We start from the raw sequence: 23,199 nt of genomic DNA on the forward strand, positions 1-23,199 counted from the left end.
TGTACCATAAACAGCTGCTGAGACCACTTAGAAAGATTTGAAAACAATTTATTTAAATCTCTCTGTGTGTGTGAAAGAGTGTGAGATTCTTTCAGTATTGTCAACCACAATGGTTCAGAAATCACGAGACAGGCTCCCAAAATCATGAAGTTGTCTTAAAAATAATAAGATTTTAAAATAATAACTGTTGTGTTCTTTTTATTTGTCATCTGATTTTTGAATCTTTAAACCTCACATTTTCAATTTTTTTTTTGGAGGGTGAGGTACCCATGAGGGCTAGAAACTTACTTTTAAAAAGAAAAAGAAAACAGACTCTCATGTAATCAGTTAACTCCAGGACTTGGGCTATAAGAAAAATGCAAATTTTGCAAGATTTAGCAACACTGTGTGCTTCCGCACTTTCATTCTTCACTACTAAGAACACTTGCTTGTTTACAGAACTATACTTGTTTCTTAAGATTTCCAGCCACTTCTATTATGTATTCTTCAAAAGAACTAAGCTCATTCTGAGGCCAGAATCTTTACCACACCAAATGGTGCTGGTTTCACACACCAATCAAAATTATGTTGTTAAACAGCAATTAGGACAGTAATACACTTTCAAATCCACAGGACTAAATAGCTTTCACCCAAGAGTGTTAAAATAATTGGCTGAAGAGCTCTTTGAACAATTACTGTCAATATTTAACAAATTTTGAAATACCAGGAAAATTCCAGAGGATGGGAGGAGGGGAATGTTGTGCCAATATTTACAAAGGACTAACTAATATTTACAAAGGATGTCCCAGGAATGGATAGGCTGGTTAGTCTGACATCAGTCCTGGGCAAAATGATGGAAAGGTTGATATAAGATACAGTCAGTAAAGAATCTAGAGATAACAGCATAATTAATGCCAGTCAACATGGTTTTATTGGTGAAGGTCTTTTCAAACAAACTTGATAATGTTTTTTAATAAAATCACAAATTTGTTTGATAAACATAACTGTATTGACATAACATACTTAGACTTCTGTAAGGCATTTGACTTAGTCTCATTCGGGTAACAAAATAGTACTATGCAAAATCAGTGTAGGTCATATTACATAGATTAAAAACTGGTTATTTGATATATCTAAACATTTATTATAAATGAGGGATCAATCATCATCCAACAGAGGGGAAAATGAAGCAGCTACCCCGGGGCCTGCGATTTTAAAGCCCCCCCGTACTGGTAAGAGACACATTTTACTTTCACCCCTGACCACACGTATAAGATGGGGGACTGTAGCCTAGGAAGCAGTGACTCTGAAAAGGAGTCAGGAGTCATGGCAAAGAGCCAACTGAACCTCAGCTCCCAGTGCAATGCTGTAGCTAAGAGAGCAAACAGAAATATATAAACTGGGGAATATCAAGTAGGAATAGGGAGTTAGAATTGCCTCTACATACAGCATTAGTGATATCATTACTGGAATACTGAATAGGTGTAGACAACTAGAGGCTTGGGGAGGCTTTAGCCTCCCCCCAATCTGTAGGGATTGCATTAATCAAGGAAACACTGAGTTTGGAACATAAATTCATTTATCCCACTTTATTGAAAGTGGACAAATTTAATCATGATACAAAACTACTCGTTAATGAGATATTCAACAACTATTTTCTTTGTCTATAGCCCCCCTCCCCCACAAAAATAAAAAAAGTTGTCTACATCCCTGTACTTTATGCAGTTTCTAGTGTCCATGCTTCCAAAAAGATATTGACAAATTGGAAAACATTCAGAAAAGAGCTCCTAGAAGGACTCTAGGTCTGGAACACATGCCTTATAGGGAAAGACAAAACAACTCAATTTATTTAGTTTATCCAAGAGAAGGTTAAAAGTTGACAATCATGGCATACAAGTATCTACACACAGGGAAATGTCTGATAGTAGATAGCTCTTTAATCTAGTACAAAAAGCTATAAATAAATACAGTGGTTGGACGCTGAAGCTGGGCAAATTCAGATTAAAAATAAGGCACACATTTTTAAGGGGAAGGTAATTAACCACTGGAACAAATACATAGGGATGTCATGAATTATCCATAACCTTTAAATCAAGCCAGGATATCTTTTTAAAAGATATGTTATATTTTAACCCAAAATTATGTGCTTAATCCAGAAATTAATGGGTGAGATTATTTGGTCTGTGTTATGTAGAAGGTCAGACTAAATGATCATAATGGTTCATTCTGGCCTTAAAATATATGGATCTATGTCAGGCTGGAAATAAGCTGCTGATGGATTTTTGTGAACAAAAGTTCAAGTTTTCATGCAAAAGGCCTCAGAAATAATATAAAAGCAGGATGAAATAAATATATATATATATAAGCAGAATTCAGTTTAAATAGGTTTTTTATTATATCATCCATGAATCGATTAGGACTTTAATGTATTATAAAAAAGGTGGTCTCCTAAAAATGTGGTACTTCATGTTCAGTCATTTATACTATGGTATCAATGGAGGATACATACCCTTATGCAGATTTTCACCTAAAACAATAAAGAAGTTATTAACTTCTATCTGATAACACAAGTGATATGAACAATTTTCAAAACTGGGAAATATGCAATCATATAAAAATGAAGTTAGAAATTATTAGTGTTCGTGCAAACAAACGTACACTACATTGACATATACTGATATCAAGCATATGAGCTGATGATACAGTGAAAGGAAGGAGCTGTTAATAAGACAAATTATTTCAAAGCCATTCTCCCCTAATGTGCACATACTGTATTTGTAAATAGTTTTCTCTTATTTTAGTTATCTAGTAAATTATAAGCTAATATAATGCACTTTAAAGTGAAATTTGTACAAGAAACTACTCCTAGCAGGTAACCTCCCTAAAATACTGCTCCAAAGTATCCCCAATGTACTAAATAAAGTTCTGATCCTAATCAATGTTTTTTTGTTGATGCCTTGCATCATGTCTTAAAGACTGGCTTCACTATACTTTTATAAGATACAATTATTTTATAGCATCCTAAGGTGTGCTAGGTGCTCTAAGGGTATGTCTACACTGTAATCAGAAGTGTGATTGTAGCATGTGTAGACATACAAGAGCTAGCTTTAATCTAGCTAGTACAAGTACCAACAGTAGTGAAGCCACGGACTTCAGCGCGGGCTAGCCACCTAAGTAAATAGCCAGGGTCCCAGGCAAGCTTGCACAGCGTGTAGTGAATCCCATGCTACCACAGCTTCATTGTAGTTTGGGTATGACTACATATGCTGCAATTACACTTCCAATTGCAGAGACATACCTAGGAGGACACCAAAAGACATGGTCCCTGCCCAACGAACTTACAATCTAAATTTACAATGAACGAGAAAGAATTTGTATACTTTGAAGTACACTGAGTGGCACTGGGGAGAGACCTGGAGAATTGAAAAGAAGAATCCAGTGTGCATGGATGACAGTAAAAAGGTGACAGGAGTAGTGAGGCACTAGCAATTAAGTAAAAAACCAAAGGAAAAGTGTATGGTGCATGTGTTTGCCACTGCCCATTCTGTGATCTGGAAATGGTAGCGCTTGATGAAGAAAAGAAGAGACACCTACATATATCATACAAGAAGATCTGGATGACCTTGTAAAATGGAGTAATAGAAATGGGATGATATTTAATAGTGCAAAGTATTTAATGATATTTAAACTTCATAGTGCAAAGTTGTGGGCACCTCCAACCCTGTGTAAAAGTCAATAGGAATTGAGAACTGAAGTGACAATAAATGAAGATGATAAGCATTAGGGAGTAGATGGGGTTAGGAAGGATGGTATAGCAGTAATACAAGTAGGTGGTTTTTCCGGCTTGGTCTACACTACAGACATAACTATATAATGATGTCGCTCAGGGTGTGGAAAATCATAGTTATATTGACCTACCCCCGCTCCCTGCCCCATGTAGACAGCGCTATGTTGATGGGAGGGCTTCTTCCATCAACATAGCTTCTGCCTCTCGGGGAGGTGGAGTACCTACACCGATGAGAGACGTTTTCCTGTTGGCATAGGTGGCATCTTCACTAAACACTACAGTGGCGCAGCTGCATTGGTACAGCTGTGCTGCTGCAGCACTAAATGTGTAGCCAAGCCTTCAATTTAAGGCATTTGAACATCTTTGGTGGTTTTTAAGTATGGAAAAACGAAAGAGATCAAGTTAAAAATTGTGAAAATAATTATCTCATTGCAGGTATTATAGAAGTAAGTTTTCACAAGAGACTTAAATGAGGAGAGGAGAGCATCAGACATCTGTCAAGCAGAATATTCCAAAAGTCTTTATAAGAAGAAGGTGCAAAGTAAGATTTAATTGCAGGTGGTAATGGCTCAATGGGAGGAAGAAGTAAAAGTTTTGGCTCAGAGGGGCAGTATGAGTAACCCATAATTGTGGAAAGTGCTCAGAGACAAGGCAATGACTGCTGGAGTAGAATAAGCAGGAAAATGGGTATGTAGATATGAAGTCAGGGAAATAGGGGGATGAAGAAATACTTGGAAGTCTCGAATGGCAACGCGGGAATGCCTCAGTGATGCCGTATGCTTAGCAATAGTTAAGAAGTGTTTGTAGTCCTACAGTTTGGCATATGCCTTGGAAAAGTTTCTTATAAGTACTTTTTTTGGAACTGAACTTACAAAAGATCTTACAAAAGCAAAAACATTTCAAATATTGTTATTACAGCATATAAGCAGATAGTGAGAGATGAAGACATTCATCCTTATGACTTCACCAGTCACAACACACAAAAGTGTGCAGGAATCCAGCTGTAAATTGTGCTGTATGTTGCAGCTTATAAATACCCCAATGCACACTATTACACACAAAAGCTTGAACTACAAGGCTATATAACCACTAAGAAGTTCTGATGGAATCAGAGTAACCATGAACATGGAGGATGAGTAGTTTGTTATATCATCAAAACTCGGAGATGTTTGTACAGTGACTTTCATAGTTTTCCTGTGTAGCTTATGTGTTATAAAAACTCACAGAACAAAATATTTGTTGCCTCCTCAACAGTAGCTGAGTTATGTTTATGATAATGAAGGTTTTTCTTGTACCTTAGCTAAGTTTCATTGCTTTAAAAAGTTGGTGATTTTTAAAAGTTTAACCTTAACTTGTATTTTCCTGGTTTTCTAATGTTTGGGTATTTTTGAACAACATTGTTCTCTTCTTTTCCCCCTTTAAATTACTGATACTTTCTCAACATTAACTTCAGCCTATACAAACTTTTTTTTCCTGACAATTTTCTGATTTTTAAAGTTATGAAGGAAACATCCTCATACTTCTAAATAGGAAGCTATTTACTCTCCATCATTATATTACATTATACAGTAGATGTGCTATTTAGCATATCTTGACCTTATATTTAGTGGAACTATACCAATTTCCGCAAAAATATGGCTGAAGTCTTAAAAAAACTTCAACACAGGTGGTTCAGTTACAGTTGTGATGGGAGGGAAAATTCTGTATATTTGTGGAGTGGGTGTGAGGATGAATTTGTGTGTGAAGTCCAACTTGTGTTTGCAGGGAAAAATTGGAAGTAGACTGTTGTGGGCTCTGGGCAAATTGTGTTTTTGTGTTTGCACATGCTGGGGAAGAAGGTTCTGTGTGTTTGAACAGGTTGAAGTGAAGTGCTTAGGAGGATTGCGTTTCTATGTATGCTGGAGAAACAGTTGTTCCAGAATACTGAAACAGTATTATCAATGTCATGAAGAATTTCCTGAACTTTGTCAGATCATGAAGAAGTTCCAAATTCTGATCAAATGACTAGTGATTAGCTTGAAAACTAACATTTAACATCTAGCCCTATTTGCTAGATCTCATCAAGTATTCCTAGAGTACAAGGCCAGAAGGGACCATTGTAATCATCTAGTCTGACCTCCTGTATAACACAGGCCATAGAACTTCCCCAAAATAATTCCTAGAGCAGATATTTTAGAAAAACATCCCATCTTGATTTAAAAATTATCCATGACAGAGAATTAATCACAACTCTTGGTAAATTGTTCCAATGGTTGCCTACTCTCACCATTAAAAACATAGGTCTTATTTCCAGTCTGAATTTGTCTAGCTTCAGCAACTTCCAGCCATTGGATCATGTTAAACTTTTCTTTGCTAGATTGAAGAGCTCATTATTAAATATTTGTTCCCCAAGTAGATATTTATAGACTATAATCAAGTTACCCCTTAACCTTCTCTAAATAAAACAAATTTGAAGATTTTAGACCAATTGGTTTTTAAATAGGATTTGACTAGAAGTTAGAAAAAAAATCATGTATTTTAAACTACCGGTATTTATTCATTTCCATCTCAATGTTAATTGATTCATGTTCAATTTTTTTTAAAAGTCTTCCCTGGCCAAAAACAGTACATACAAACTTTCAAGCCCAGTGGGCCTTTGAGGTATTTAGAATATAGGGTGGAGAAAAGGGAGACCAAAGTGTAAAAATGGGCCTCACAACAGAAATCAGTGCAATTTTATAACTATGGTGAGACTGTTGTCTCTCCATATCTCCTCAGAAAGAAATAGGATCTAAGAAAACCCAACAACCACCACCCCACCACGTCTTTACAATAAATTCTGACACTAAATGTGCCTTTCTAAATAATTGGTAAGTTCTGAGTAGAAGCTACATTACAACACAAAGCTTTACAGTTTGATTTTAATAACAGTTTTTTGTTGCGTGCTAGTTTAGCTACAGTTGAAGTAACTCAAGCAATCAAACTTCACAGACTTATCAACAGTTCATCTGCACTCTTAATCTTTCCAGTTGAAATAGTGCTAGTCTGTTAGTGTTGTCTTGAGTACTCTCAACACTGTCAGCAAGTAATAATTCATGGCCTGCTCCTGCAGTCTTTATTCATGTGAGTATTCTTACCAACTTCAACTATTCAAGCAAAAAAGTCTGAAGACTCAGGCCCACAGACATGAAATATACAATATATTATTTTTCTGAGGATAAGAGGATTTCTGTCTCTACTGTTGTCAATTTGGCACCTTTTAGGAGCATAAAATACATTTAATTAAAAAACACAAAAAGGGTATGTCATAAATATAAAGGGAAGGGTAAACCCCTTTGAAATCCCTCCTGGCCAGGGGAAAGCTCCTCTCACCTGTAAAGGGTTAAGAAGCTAAAGGTAACCTCGCTGGCACCTGACCCAAAATGACCAATGAGGAGACAAGATACTTTCAAAAGCTGGGAGGAGGGAGAGAAACAAAGGGTCTGTGTGTCTGTCTATATGCTGGTTTCTGCCAGGGATAGACCAGGAATGGAGTCTTAGAACTTTTAGTAAGTAATCTAGCTAGGTATGTGTTAGATTATGATTTCTTTAAATGGCTGAGAAAAGAATTGTGCTGAATAGAATAACTATTTCTGTCTGTGTATCTTTTTTGTAACTTAAGGTTTTGCCTAGAGGGGTTCTCTATGTTTTTGAATCTAATTACCCTGTAAGATATCTACCATCCTGATTTTACAGGGGGGATTTCTTCATTTCTATTTACTTCTATTTTTATTAAAAGTCTTCTTGTAAGAAACTGAATGCTTTTTCATTGTTCTCAGATCCAAGGGTTTGGGTCTGTGGTCACCTATGCAAATTGGTGAGGCTTTTTATCCAACATTTCCCAGGAAAGGGGGGGTGCAAGTGTTGGGAGGATTGTTCATTGTTCTTAAGATCCAAGGGTCTGGGTCTGTAGTCACCTAGGCAAATTGGTGAGGCTTTTTACCAAACCTTATCCAGGAAGTGGGGTGCAAGGTTTTGGGAAGTATTTTGGGGGGGAAGGACGCGTCCAAACAGCACTTCCCCAGTAACCAGTATTAGTTTGGTGGTGGTAGCAGCCAGTCCAAGGACAACGGGTGGAATATTTTGTACCTTGGGGAAGTTTTGACCTAAGCTGGTAAAGATAAGCTTAGGAGGTTTTTCATGCAGGTCCCCACATCTGTACCCTAGAGTTCAGAGTGGGGGAGGAACCTTGACAGGGTATTTTACGTAACTAAGCTGACTCAAATTGGTATAAGTTCCAACACAGCAGAAATGAAGTGGGAAGAACAAACTTTCGATGTAAGTTTGCAAGGTATATATAGGATAGCATGGGATAGTTGATTTTCTCACTTTGTTAGACTTCCATAATGTGTGAGAAAAATACCAAATTTCTATGTTATTAGATACAAAACATAACTCCTTCAGGAAATGGTACAAAATAAAAACATTGATGGCATCTTCTCAGGAATTAAGTAAACCTCAATTCACTGTTAAATATGCCAATAGCTTTTTCAACAGCAAGAAATCATACTAATGTTACAGCAAAACTGTTAAATCATCTTTATTCTCAAAATAATCAGTTGCTGCTTTGTGTGTACCATCATATATGGATTATCTCAGTACAGAATTTCTAGCTTCTAAGAGGACAGTCTGTAACCTGAGAGTACAGAATCTACCTGCATGCTTGTGATTGACCTCAGCAGTCAGAGGTATACATAAGACCTGATTTTTTCCTCATTTACATTAGTTTTACACTGGTCCAATACCCTGGATTTCAGTGAAGTTACTCCTGATTCACACCAGCATGAGAGGAGAATCAACCTCATTGACATCCATGGAATTAATCCCGATTTATTCCAGTGTGACAGGAGAATAAACTCTTTTGTCCTTTCAGAAGACTTCTGTTTATAAGTCCCTAAAGAGGGGGTAATTTTCACTTTCCTCCTTCCAAACCAAACATGCATGCTGACTCTGCAATAATCTAACCACCAGATGGCATAATGGCTTCCTTTACCTGACTAGAGAGGCTATTTTAACTTTCTCGCTAACCCCTCTATTTCAAAAGGTACCATTATCCTTCCTCTTTTCACATCAGTTGCTCACTTTTCAAATAAAGAGACCATCTTGTGATAGCATCTGAGGGGTGAATTGCAGCAAAATCACACAAAAACTCAGTTAATAAGGTAAACTATAATTGCATTTAATGAAAATGAAACAAGCATTTTCTGAGAGAACAGTTTTCCATCGGAAATGCTGATTTGAATAAATTGAAATGTTCTATGGGAACATGTAGCTTTTGTCAAAACATCCAATAGAGACCATGCAAACAGACAGGCTGGTTAGCTCCTGACTTGTTTCCAGGAGCTGGTCAGTTGGCTGTTCAGTGGCCTGGCTCCCTGGGCTCTCAAGCTACTTGACTGTTCAACTAATAGGTGGTGGGGCTTTTGGGCTAGCCAGCTTCTGGGCTACATGGCTCCCTGGCTCTGCTCTTTGGTGAGCTGGCTCCCAGATTACCCATTTCCAAATGAAACTAATCTGGAAATGCACAATTTTCAGCAGAATGGAAACTCTGGTCCCCAAATAACGATCTCTGCTTACCAATAATAAATAACTAAGTCATCATGATTACATAGCTCACTTAAAGTGCATCTATTTCTGATTTAACCAAGAATTTACCTCACAGTGAATTGCTCTTTTATACCGGTATTTCTCCTGGTGAATACAAATGTCATGCCAATGTTATTTCTTTCAAAAGCTGATATCATGCAGCAGCTACAGGCTCTTCTGCTGAAACATCAGTATCCTTTGTGAAGTTAGGAATGAGAGGCAGCCTTAAGTGATGTCAAATTATTTTTTTTTTACTGCAAAACAAACAACTACTTCTCATTTTTTCTCATGAAAAACAATGATCTGTTTCCATTACAGAATAATAGAATCATACAAATGTAGGGCTGGAAAAAACCTCAAGAAGTCATTAAGTCCAGCCCCCTGAGCAGAGGCAGGATCAAGTAAACCTAGACCATCCCCGACAGTTGTTTGTCCAACCTTTTCTTAAAAACCTCCAATGATGGGGATTCTACAACTTCCCTTGGAAGCCTGTTCCAGAGCTTTAGTACTCTTACAGTTAGAAAGTTTTTCCTAATGTCTGACTTCAATCTCCGTTGCTGCAGATAAAGCCCATCACTTCTTGCCTTCCCTTCAGAGGACATGGAGAACAATTGATCACTGTCATCTTTGTAGGAGCCCTCAACATATTTGAAGATCGTTATCTGGTCCCCCCTCAGTCTTCTTTCCCCAAAACTAAACATGACCAGTTTTGTTTTGTTTTTAAATATCTTCTCACCGGCCAGGTTTTCTAAACTTTTTATCATTTTTGTTGCTCTCCTCTGGACTCTCTCTAATGTGTACATATCTCTCCTAAAGTGTGGAGCTCTGATTGGACACAGTATTCCAGCTCAGGTTCTGACAAGTACAGAGGGACAATTACCTCCTGTAGTACACCTCCGAATGATATTAGCCATTTTTTTTTTGGAACTGCATCATGTTGTTCACTCATGTTCATAAGTGTTCCACTATAACCCCCAGATCCTTTTCAGCAATACTACAACATAGCCAGTTATTTCCCATTTTGTAGTTGTGCATTTGATTTTTCCTTCCAAAGAGTAGGTTTTTTTGCATTTGTCTTCATTACATTTCACCTTGTTGATTTCACACCGACTCTCCAATTTACCCAAGGGCATTTTGAATTCTAATCCTATCCCCCAAAGTGCTTACAACCCCTCCCATCTTGGTGCAATCCAAACATTTTATAATCATACTTTCCATTCCATTATCCATGTCATTAGTGAAAATATTAAGCAGTACCAGACCCAGAACTGACCCCTGTAGAACACTATTGGATAGCAGATTGATAGCAAACCACTGATAAGCTATACTCCTTGAGTCTTTCAATCAGTTGTGCATCCACCTTATAGTAATTTCATCTAGTCGGAATTTCCCTGCTTTGCTTATGAGAACGTCACGTGGAACTGTGCCAAAAGCCTTATTAAAATCAAGATATACCATATCTACTGCTTCCCCCATATCCACTAGGCCAATAACCCTGTCAAAGAAGGAAAGTAGGTGGGCTTGGCATGATTTGTTCTTGTCAAATCCATGCTGGCTATGTCTTATAATACCGTTATCCTCCAGGGGGTTACAAATTGATTGTTTAATCATTTCTTCTACTATCTTTCCAGGTATTACAGTTAGGCTGAATGGTTTATAATTCGCTGAGTCCTTTTTGTTCCCTTTTTTTTGAAAGATAGATGTTCTTTTTTGAAAGATGTTTTGCCCTTATCTAGTCTTCTGAAATCTCATCTGTCCTCCATGAGTTCTCAAAGATAATTGCTAGTGGTTCCGAGATTGGTTCAGATGGTTCTTTAAGCACCTTAGCATGAATTTCAGCAGCCTCTGCTGACTTGAATACATCAAATTTACCTTCTTTAACCTGTTCCTTTTGTTTCTGCTTGCGTTCCTTCCCCTTTATTGTTAATATTAATTGTGTTGAGTATCTGGTCACCATTAACCTTTTTAGTGAAGACTGAAGCCTTCTTGATGTCATTAGATAGTTGCTCTCATTCCGCACTAAGAAGAGGACCTACACTTTCCTTCATCTTTCTCTTGCTGTTAACATATGGAAAGAACCTCTTCCGATTGCCTTTCATGTCCCTTTCTAGGTGTAACTCATTTTTTGCCTTAGCATTTCTGATTTTGTCCCTATATTTTTCTGTACTCCTCTTTAGCAATTCATCCATGTTTCCATTTTGTGTAGGATTCCTTTTTGATTTTCAGGTCATTAAAGAGCTCCTTTAGATTCCTAGGTTAGAAGGGACCATTGTGATCATCTAATCTGACCTCCTGTATATAAAAGGCCATATTAACTTCTTCAAAGTAATTCCTAGATCATATCTTTTAGAAAAACATCCAATCTTGATTTAAAAATTGTCAGTGATGGAGAATCTACCATGACCCTTGGTAAATTGTTCCAATAGCTAATTACTCTCAGCGTTAAAAATTTACACCTTATCTGCAGACTGAATTTGTCTAGATTCAACTTTCATCACCATCCTGGTTTGAAATGACGACACTGGATAAAAATTTCAAAGGTGCCTAAGTGACTTATGAGTCTAAAGTGCCTAAATGATTTAGGATTATAAATCATCTAGGCTCTTTTGACAATTTTATTCACTGATCCCAAAGCTCCCCTACGGAAGTTAGTTCTGTGTTGGGGCTAGAGCATTCCAGGAGTTTTTACTTGTGCAATTTTCCTGTCAATTCTTTCATAAGAGATAGGGTTTGTCCCCTCACAGAAGTGACAAGGGTTTGGTTCAACTTTCAAGCCACTAGAGACCAGGGCAAGCCCCACAAATCCATGCTCCCAAGGATTCCCCTGCTAACCGCTGCCTCTGCACGAGGGATGATTCCAAATTGCCAGGAAATGATGGATCTCAGTGCACATCAATTCAATATTCACAATTAGCAGGAAATATATTCCGTCCCACCAGATCAGTATATTCATTCAGATGTGCTACAGTGACAGGGGGCCACACAATGAGACAAAAAGATAGATTAGAGAGACAGAACATCAAGTTGTCATGTCAGAGACCTTGTAGGGTATGCACACATCAGCATGAAAGATATTTTTGTGAGAAAGAAGAGCAGTAAAAATGGTATCTCTGAATAACCTCTCCACTTCTAAGTAAGATATTTAGTGTAGTTGCATATTGTTTTCTTATGTACAAGCTAAGACATTCATATACTGTCTCACTGATTTAGAGGCTATATACTGAGATTGATTATGTATTATTTTAGATCAGTTGAGGCCTCTAGGACATTATTGCTTCACCATTTTACACAATATTGTACAAAGTATAGATCTATCTATCTATAGATCACTGCAATTCTTATTTTTATTACATTTAAAACAAAAATAAAAAAATCAATACCTGGGGATACATCTTGCAGTCCTTATTCAGGCAAAATTATCCCTGACATCAGTGAGGGTTTTGTTTGAGAAAGCTCTGAGGATTGCATAGTGTGGTCAATAGTTTGAAATTGTTAACACTATTCCATTTTATCTTGTTTTAATACAAGATAGCTAGAAACAATTAGTTACCACTTATTATCACTCTCACCTGTACTGTATGGATTGGAGTGATTCAATCAAAAAGCTTGTGGAGTTATGGCAAAAACAAAACTTTTATAAGCTCAAGATCAACTATGTTAACTTGACAGGTTTGACAACTAAAGATGTATCTAATTAGTATTACACATCTGAGTGAAAGCACCTAGGAAATATACTGCTTAATTCTAAGCAACAATTGTGATTTTTCAGAAATAGAAAAAATCCTTTAAAAAAATAGTATAGAATTTTACTTTAATGGTCCAAAACACCATAGTTTACTACAGTGTCAGTGCAGGGTTCTGAACCATTACCCTAAAATACTGTAGGTTTTTTATATCCATAATAAGGTATGATATAGGTAGGAGACTTAGAAAAAGGTAGGAAATTCACTAACAAGCTAAATTTGTTTATTTGTATAGCTACGAGAAAATTTGCCCTTCCTGTGTTAATCAAGCTCCACAAAGTTCACTCAGTTTAGTAATGAGAATAATTAAACAACAGATAATACAACCTTGACAATCACCAGACGATAAATTTAACAAGAAAACAAAACACACTGTATTGACTGCTAATTTAGTCAACTTTCACTTTTCTGAGTGGAGGAAAAATGCATAATCCATAATGCAGCGCAGAATCTCACTTTATGTCACTGTAGCTGCTGTCTGTCTTTTCTGTGGACAGTCATCCATGAGCAATAAGTCTTAGTGCAACAGAAACCATTAACTGTGTATACGTATCCAAAAATAGCCAGTGAAAACTACAATTTTCATTTTACCTATGAGACTACAAATCTGCAAGTTTGATTTCAGCAACTAAAGTTATAATTCAGATCAAGTGTCACATATTAAAAAGTGTCTCAAGTGAATTAAACTGATTAGTAAATGTGACCAATTGATAATCTGCATTCCTTATTCAATATTAGGAACACACTGTTGTACAAGGAGGAGCACACTAATTTTTTTTTTTTTTGCTATTAACTATTCAATTAAACTTAACAGCTGAGCATTTCTAGTAACCATGCAAGATCTGTCAAACACCATTAAATACAGCCACTTTTTCAGTGTGTTTGTGTGAGAGAATGGGGGGTGGGAGGATGACAGCATCAGGAAAAGAAAACCCCAAAACACATTACCAAATTGTATCTGCAGTCCTTAAGGAGCTGGTAGATCGGGATCTTGGCTTCATAACAATACTCATTTTGAAAAATTCCCCAAGTATTTTTAGCAGTGAAACTTCAGTTGCCCTTATAAAGCTCACTCCACGTATTCCATTTCAAAGTGAGATTTGTGTAAAAAAAAAAAACCCTCTGAAATCCTCCTCCCGTAATAATCCAAGCTCCAAAGGAGGAGTTGCAATTCACAGGAACTCTTTCCTTTTTCACACTGAATTTACTCCAGGACTAGCCTCTTCAGAAGTGACAGTGCTTGTCTCTTCTGTCTCCTATTGCCTGGGGAGGAACAGTATTTTGAATCTATTCTCCATCTCGGTCACATGGGAACCAAGGCAGCTGAAAGAGACTCTTGAGCTCTTTTTCACAGTCCTATAACAACAGGTTTAAAGGTCAATCACATTCAAAAAATAGCAATTGTAAAAGGAAAATAATGAATGTAAGGTATTTCCAGGGAAGTTCCCTTTTCAGAAGTGCTAGATGAGTTCATCCCAATGGAGTAAGGGAAAGGGAACAAAGCTTTTTCACCTCAGGTTCACCAGATGTCTTATCAATGAACAGAAAAGGAGTACTTGTGGCACCTTAGAGACTAACAAATTTATTTGAGCATAAGCTTTCGTGAGCTACAGCTTATGCTCAAATAAATTTGTTAGTCTCTGGTAAGGTGCCACAAGTACTCCTTTTCTTTTTGTGAATACAGACTAACACGGCTGCTACTCTGAAACCTGTCATTATCAGTGAATATAATTCTTCCCCTCCCCTTCCCCTATGTCCTCTGCCTCTCCTAGATTTGTGAATGAGAAGCATTATTAACCTCACAAAGCAGAACATATTCTTTGAGGGACAAGTGACCTCTCTGTGAAAACAATGCAGGGAAATTAAAGAAAAATAAAATTCCTCATTGATTGTTAAAGTTTCTGTCTCACACACATGCAACACACACTGCTATAAATCACTGAAGTACAAAAATGCCATATATCAAGTGCCATATTATGAAGTCCTTTTTACTAAAATGCAGAGAGCTGCTTGTCCCCTGCTACAGCAGAGACTAACAGCATCTCCATTACAAACAGCTAAGCTTTTTATTTTTAACTTCTAGCCAAAAGCTTAGCATAAAAGCTTCCAGCCCAAGAGCAAATTCCCTTTTGGAAATCTTAATTTAAGTTGGTTTGTCAGTTTCACAGTTAGTGGAAGCAAAAAAAAAGTACATTTTGTCTGCTTACTGTTTTAAAACATATACCTTTAGTTAAAAAAGAACAGAACTGTGTTTGTGTGATTTAAATGAAGTTTTGCAAGTGTACTGTAAACCAATCTGCAGTGGAATTTCTTTTTAAATTGAAAGAGCCAAGTTATTACTCGACAAGTGGTTACATGCATTGTAACAATTCCTTTACACAATGTTTTCAAGGACAGAGAGCATACTATTTTGATGATGGAACAGCTGTGTGAATAACTGAGAATAAACAAATATTTTATTAGTAAACTTTTGTGAAATTTGAATATATTCAGGAATGACCCATCTACTTCTATAAGCCACATGGATGGTGGAAACAATGTGCTACTTAGTTTATTCAAAATATGTAATAAAATTCATCAAGTGAAATATTGAACTATCGCTCAATGATCGTATGCAATGTTCTGTTGATACTAATGAATCTTTGCATATTCACAGATCCATAATGTGCATTGTAGAGTACAGAGCATTGTCAGAAAAGATCCTGAAGGGCCAGCAGGCTTCCACTAGTTATCTGCATATAAATTGTTCCCTGACAGCAGAAAGAATTTTAATGAGAGTTCATGCCAAGCATTCTGTTCTTCATGCTTTCAGGGCTGCATCTTTCAAATCACACTTACTGGCAGATATAGGAGCTAAAAGAGCCTGTGGAATCATGTAAGATAGTTCCAAAGAGTGGAGGACCAGAAAAGATTTTGCTGATAACTGTAGCTTAAAATGAGAAGGGTCCAGCATCCACAGACCTTTAATAATAGCTGGATCTGCCAGTAAACACACCACACTTCTTTGATAGTATATCTAGATGTGCCAGGACTTGCTGAACCTTGCTCCATCTTGAATGAAAGCGGGATGGATTCAAATAAAGACAGAATGGGTGTGAAATGGGAATGCTGGACTGTTATGGAATATCTAGACATTTTTAATTTTTTATATTTTACTTAACCTGGTTACGTACCTTATTATTAAACTTAAGTGCCAACACCCTCCCACACCCCACTTAAATAACAATGAGTCAGAAACTCACAAAGATTATCAAATCATGCATTAGTAGGGCTTTGGACAAAATGGCCTCAAAGTACTATACCTGAATGACATTCAAGCACTAAAAATATCACAGTGTCAGACAACAGAGATCTCAGGATGGTTAGATCTCAAAGACACATCAATGAAAATGCTGCCTCTGTCTATATGAGGTACCTCCAGTTCAACGGGGTATTTATTAGGCACCCAGAGGCAGAACACTGTAGTGCAACTGCATCCCAGCGAGTCAAATGATCAAGACCATGCCTCAGGCACCATTCTGGTCCAGAAGAGATCTGGGACTCCAGTAACAAAAGGGGGGGGGGGAAGAGTGTGAAGCCCTCCAGGGAATGCTGTTATCTGTATTATATTCAGAGGTTGCCCAAGGACAAGTTAAAGAAAACGTGTGGAGGCGGGGGGAGGTGAAATGCAGAGAGCAAAGCTAAACTATGAAAGAACACAATTTCTTACCTAGGGGTTGGGAACTTTGCAAGCCTGGTGGTCTTTTCTGGATGCAAGAGACGAGCAGTGATTGCAAAGCAATACCTGGATCTTCTCAGTTCAGTGAGTGGACAGAGAAATTTGCTTTTTATACTCTAGTTATTGTACAGACAGTATTTTCAAAAATGCACCACAAAGACAAAGTATTCTAGGTTTTTGAGCAAACATATTAAACAGTTAGGCATAGCTTGGAAGAGACCCCAGTTTCATATAAGTTTTCATATTAATGTGACCTTGTTCACATTAATGTCAATGGGAGCTTTTATCACTGATTTGAATAAGGGCAGGGGCAGGCCCTTACACTGCACTGTGGTGACAAACATGACAGCCTACAGACAGTACAACAATTGCAGCAACATAAAACAAACATATTTTAATATACCACCAAGTAATCACTCAATCACCACCAGGTGAAACAAATGGAACTTTTCATGGATATAAAAGATTGCATTAGCAGATCCCAAAGCAGGATCATGGCCTATGAAAGAAAGAAATGTGTATTAACTCATTGCAAAACAGTTTTTTCCCCCAATGATGTATTTTGTTATTTAAAATGGCAGCCTGTTGCGATATTAAGCCTAATGTGCCAGCACTTGTCTTTAGGTGTATTTTAAGTAGTTTAAGAAGAGAATAGTGAATGCAAATATGTTTATAATTTTATATTTTTTTTGTAAGTGGCTGTAATATGCTTTACAGATTCATGTTTAACTTGTGTGTACCTTTTATGCAGACAGCCAATCAACTGCTTAGAACAAACGTAACAGCCATATGTGGTAGGTGATTTATGCATGCAGTATTTTCAACTGGTAAAATTCAGTTTGTGTGTTTTTCCATGTAGTAACAAGAAAAGCAACAATAGCATGTTTTGACTGTATATTCAAACTCCATCAGTACTAAAAGATATGGATGTGATTTCAAACAATAATAAAAAAAAAAAACATGTGCAAGAAGCAACCCAGGGTGCTTTCCTTTCAATAATACATCTTTAAAGTAGTATGTAATCAGATGAAAATTTTGACTAAACTGAAAAAAATAATGTAAAGAATGAACAGTGTGGCCAAGGGGATGAGGACTGGAAACCAGTTCTGTTCCATACTCTGCCACTGGTTTGCATTGTGACCTTGGGCAATTCACTACTCTGAACCTTAGTTTCCTAATTTGTAAATCAATTTGAGATGTATGGATGAAAAGCATTATATAAGCAGTAAGCACATGATTACTACATAGTATTTGCTGAAGTAAATGCTCAATCTTCCTTTTAAAAGATGAACTGAAAGCCATTTTAACTGACAAGACTTGAGTTCTATGTTGTGTGTTATTCGTGCAGTGGCTGATGTCACCAATATTTACTGGGGAAAAAAATGCAGGAATCTGCCATAAATTTGTTTTACTTTAGGAGTCTTAGGGATGTTGTCAACTCTATTAGGAGAAATATAGAATCTTGGCAGGTAAATCAGGTCTTGGCAGGCAAGTAAAGGATGAATGGACTCTTCAATAATTTGTTTGAAATGTATTTGTAAATGCTAGGCCTATATGCCTATTCTGATACTTGAGAGGGATTCTTAAATTGTTTTACTTATTTATTTATTTTGAAAAGTATTTCACTACACCTTTAAGAAAATATTATTGATCATTCTCCAAAGATACTTGTGCTATTTCCCCCTTCTGCTAGGTCTCTTAGATGCTATTCATGAAACTGGACCCACACACGCAGATCCCCGTGTCCCCACAGAGTCCCATTACAATGAATGGAGCTTTGTTTGCATGGATGTCTGAGTCCCTCAGGGTAGATCCAGTTGCAGAATCAGGGATTTAGTTGAATCAAACTTTTAAATCTGTGCTCAGATAACACTGACTGAACTAAGTGGAAATTTGGCCTGAATAAGGTCAGAGAGGCAAATTTTGACTTCTGTATACTATCAAAATAAATGGACTTTGTACTTGGTGGAAGTCAGGGAGTAAGGACTATACTCCTCCTGGACAGCGGCTCCATATGGTTTCATTCCTTCTCTGCTCCTAACTCCATCCTATGCAGTAGTAGTGACTGAATCATCAAAGATCAGTACAAAGAATGAGGAGTACTTGTGGCACCTTAGAGATGAACAAATGTATTTGGGCATAAGCTTTCATGGGCTAAAACCCACTTCATCAGATGCATGCAGTGGAAAATACAGTAAGAAGATATATATATACACAGAGAACATGAAAAAATGGGTTGCCATATATAGTTGGCATAACGAGACTAATCAATTAAGGTAGGCGATTATCATTAGGAGAAAAAAAACTTTTGTAGTGATATTCAGGATGGCCCATTTCAAACAGTTGACAAGAAGGTGTGAGTAACAGTATGGAACAAATTAGCATGGGGAAATAGTTTTACTTTGTGTAATGACCCATCCACTCCCAGTCTTTATTCAAGCCTAATTTAATGGTGTCCAGTTTGCAAATTAATTCCAATTCAGCAGTCTTTTGTTGGAGTCTGTTTTTGAAGTTTTTTTGTTGAAGAATTGCGACTTTTAGGTCTGTAATTGAGTGACCAGAGAGATTGAAGTGTTCTCCGACTGGTTTTTGAATGTTATAATTCTTGATGTCTGATTTGTGTCCATTTATTCTTTTGCATAGAAACTGTCCAGTTTGGCCAATGTACATGGCAGAGGGGCATTGCTGGCACATGATGGCATATATCACATTGGTAGACGTGCAGGTGAACGAGCCTCTGATAGTGTGGCTGATGTGATTAGGTCCTATGATGGTGTCCCTTCAATAGATGTGGACAGTGTTCTTCATTACCTGGAGAAGCTGCGTCCCCATTGCAAAGTGTTTCTGTGGTTGGGAGTCCTCTGTGTGGTGTAAACACAATGAATCTGCTACTTTTGAGGACTTTTACAGGCCACACGATTTGGGCATGAGTGAAGGCTGCGGGCTTAGTCTTTACATTCACCATTCACATTAAAGTCACCTAGTTTATTATTTATCTTAGAATGCTCAGGAATATTTATTTATGAATAGATAACTCCTATTGTATTTTCTTTGTCATATTTGAATATGTCTCTATGGATAAGTTAAAACTTTGGGAAAATAAAATTAAATAAAAAATAAAAATTAAAAAATATTTATCTGCAGCTTGAAAGGCACTTATTTACAGTCCATGTAGCTTATGACTCAAAAATAGATGTAAATAAACAAAGAAAAGCTTATTGATGGAATGAAGTGTATTTCTGCTTTGGCTTTTGGATTAGCTTCCCTTGTGACACATACTTAAGAATTATGAGAAGTTACAGTTTCTGAATTATTTTTTTAGTTATTTACTGGGCAAAAATCTCCTTTTCCAGCTCTGATATAATAGCTCCAGTCAAAAAGTGATTTTCTTTTTCTTCAGGTAGAGAAAAATTGCATCACTGTCCCACTACTGTGCAGTGTGAGGGTATTTTGCTGCCAATTGCTAAAGCGTAGTAGAGCACAGAAGTCCCTACGGCACTTCTGTGTGGAAAAAAAAACAAACACCTTAGATGGTTAGATTTACTGTACATTCAATCTAATTCCCACATTACTAATTCTTAGTTTTAAACCAAACATATATAACCCAAGTGGGTATCTGGAGCCTGTAAGTTCAGAAATGCTATAATAAAACTTTCCTAGCTCAAAACACAGGAAAAGGAGTTAATCTTTGGATTTTCTAGTGAACTTCATCTACTGCTTTGTCAGAGGATGACTAGGTAAATGTGAAAAAGGGTATTCAGCATCTTTCACTAAAAAGCATTATGACTATGTACAGAAATACATATGATTTACCAGTAGCATATGTTAAGGGATTGATAGGTGATATTGTACACAGGTATCTGGCACCTCTAGGTCCCAGAAAAGACAAGGAACTTCAAAAACAGCCAAAGTAGCAAAAATCTTACATAGGGATTCACCAATAAACAGGCAGAAGTGGGAGTGAAGTGGGGAAGATGGTTCGGCAATAGCAGGTGTTCCTTTCAAGTTTTACTTTTAAAGGTAGTTCTAGTCTTGAAATATGTTAATTGCTCATGAATTTGTTGTACTTTGTTTATAATTAGAACTAGTGTAAAACATTCAGAGTGTGAATTATGAGTTAAGTGATATTTTGGCACATACTAATTTTATTATTATGACTGAAGACACACTTTTCATTAAACGGGACATAAATTTTGCTATGGGGGAATTAAAAAAATAATTTGTCAGAATAATTCATAATGTGGTCAAATGTGTTGTTTCATTGCAACCCTTCACATAGCAGTACGCTGGAGGTGTGTGTAATTGGTATTATGCATACTACAGGTCAAATTCTGATACTGCATGCTTTCACAGTCTCATCAATGAGATGGAGATCAGAAAGCCAGCTTCCTGTGCACTGAGGAATTAATGCTGTGTTGTTGACAGGTCTGAAAACATCACAGAAACATATCCTTCCTAAATTAGACCCTGAGGCTCATAATGGAGGTTGCACCAGCAGAACTAAGGAGAGTATTTGGCCCAGAGAATATACCAACAGATTTTCAAGGTTGGCATGCTTAACTATGCAGACGTATGAGGGTGCTCCTAAATTAAGTGTGCAGATATGTGACATGCATAGACAGATCAAGTATGTGAATGCAGACATATTCAGTTAAGTGTAGAACTGTCCATGGCATGCACACAACTATAGGTGATGAAAAAAATGGGTTTGTTATTAATTCTTATTATTATTACTACTAAAGAGTTATAAACCTTTATACATTTTAACAGAATGTTCTTTCCCAGCAAAGGTTACATTTTCAGTAAAACAAGTTACATTGTTATCTTCAGTATGTCAGCCCACAATTGGCTTTTCCTGATAACCAGAAGGTGCAATTTAACAATCATGATGTTATGGAAAACTAGGCACATAACTCCACTATTCTAGGTTTTGGTTTATCTAACCATATGGTTCAGCATATACTTGGGGAAAAAACCCTGTGCGTCTGTGTCTACGTGCACACACACAAAATATGTTAGAGATTAGCCTCAAACATATACCTTAATGTATATGGCATATGAAAAGTGGGTGAATAATTTCCTAACTTTTTAATTATAAATTTGTCACTATAAAAAGATAGTAAGCATTGGTTCCCATCCTTAATTATATAGGGGCTGATCCTACAGTCCTATCTTGGGCAAATCACCCACTGAGTTCAACTGGAGTTTTATCTGAATAAGGATTGCAAGGTCAGGCCCATTTGGGTATGTTTACACTGCAATTATACACTCGTATCTGATCAGTGTCAGCTGACTTGAGCTCATGGGCTTACACTAGTGAGCTGTTTAATTGCGGTGTAGATGTTCACACTCAAGCTGGAGCCTGGGCTCTCCCATCATGGGGTCCCAGAGCCCAGGCTTCAGCCCAAGCCTGAATGGTTACACTGCGATTAAGCAGCTGCATAGCCCACGCCCTGTGAGCCAAAGTTAGCTCACACAGGCCAGCCACAGGTGTTTAACTGCAGTGTAGACATACCCATAGACCATAACTGCATGGAATGCTTCCAGCAATTCAGTATACAGAGGTCTGAAATAGCTAAACATATGTTAAGCCCTACCTGGGACGAACATGTGACCCTTAGACACTAAAGTAGGCATTAACAATGTTTTTTGCTAAAAACAACTGAAACTAAACTTTATTTGTTTGAGTAGTTCTATAAATCTGTCACATGTATTACTAATATTATATTCTCTGTTATTTACGCTGATGCCAATGTTCACCTTTTTACAAAGAAGCAACAATTTTTTCAAGGCCTATTTTATTTAATTCTTAAATCTTACTGAATGGTAGTTCGTGAAATCTGTTTTTAAATTACTTGAAAAAAGTTCAGGAGATTGACTATAACTATACTAGCATAAACTCATAGCATAAATGCAGCCTATAGCCTACAGCAAGAGACAGGGGTTTTTACATTGGAGTAGGAATACCACTGTGATGGGTTGGGTCACAGAAACCCCCTTGGGACTGTCACCTCATGTGCTGAGACTACCTCTGAGCCCATTTTCTCTGCCAGTTTGGGCCTTCAGAACCCTGCCTTGTTGAGCCAGATACACTAATCTGCTGCAACACAGACCCAGGGTCTGACCCACGCCCCCAAACCTGCAGACTTAACTGAAAATGGCTTAGCAAGCGCTCCTGTCTCCAGCACCCAGACACCGAGTGCCCTATGGGATCCAAACCCCAAATAAATCCATTTTACTCTGTATAAAGCTTACATAGGATAAACTCATAAATTGTCCGCCCTCTATAACACCGATAGAGAAATATGCACAGCTGTTTGCTCCCCCAGGTATTAATTGTTTACCTTGGGTTAATTAATAAGCAAAAG

At 37.2% G+C, this 23,199-nt stretch overlaps 1 protein-coding gene across 6 annotated transcripts in view; it reads right to left on the reverse strand.

Annotated features, from left to right (window-relative positions):
• PDE4D (phosphodiesterase 4D) overlaps nt 1-23,199 on the reverse strand; it is a 749,511-nt gene that overhangs the window by 221,691 nt on the left and 504,621 nt on the right. The window contains exon 1 of one of the 6 annotated variants that reach the window (XM_048851541.2): nt 14,062-14,334. The exons of the other annotated variants lie outside the window; for them this stretch is intronic. Within the exon in view, the coding sequence (XP_048707498.1) occupies nt 14,062-14,126 (65 nt within the window). The 5' untranslated portion in view covers nt 14,127-14,334. Of the gene's footprint in view, nt 1-14,061; nt 14,335-23,199 lie in introns of those variants that run through there. 6 annotated transcript variants of the gene reach the window in all.

Source organism: Caretta caretta, chromosome 5 (genome assembly GCF_965140235.1).
Source record: "Caretta caretta isolate rCarCar2 chromosome 5, rCarCar1.hap1, whole genome shotgun sequence".
Classification (NCBI taxonomy): Eukaryota; Metazoa; Chordata; order Testudines; family Cheloniidae; genus Caretta; species Caretta caretta.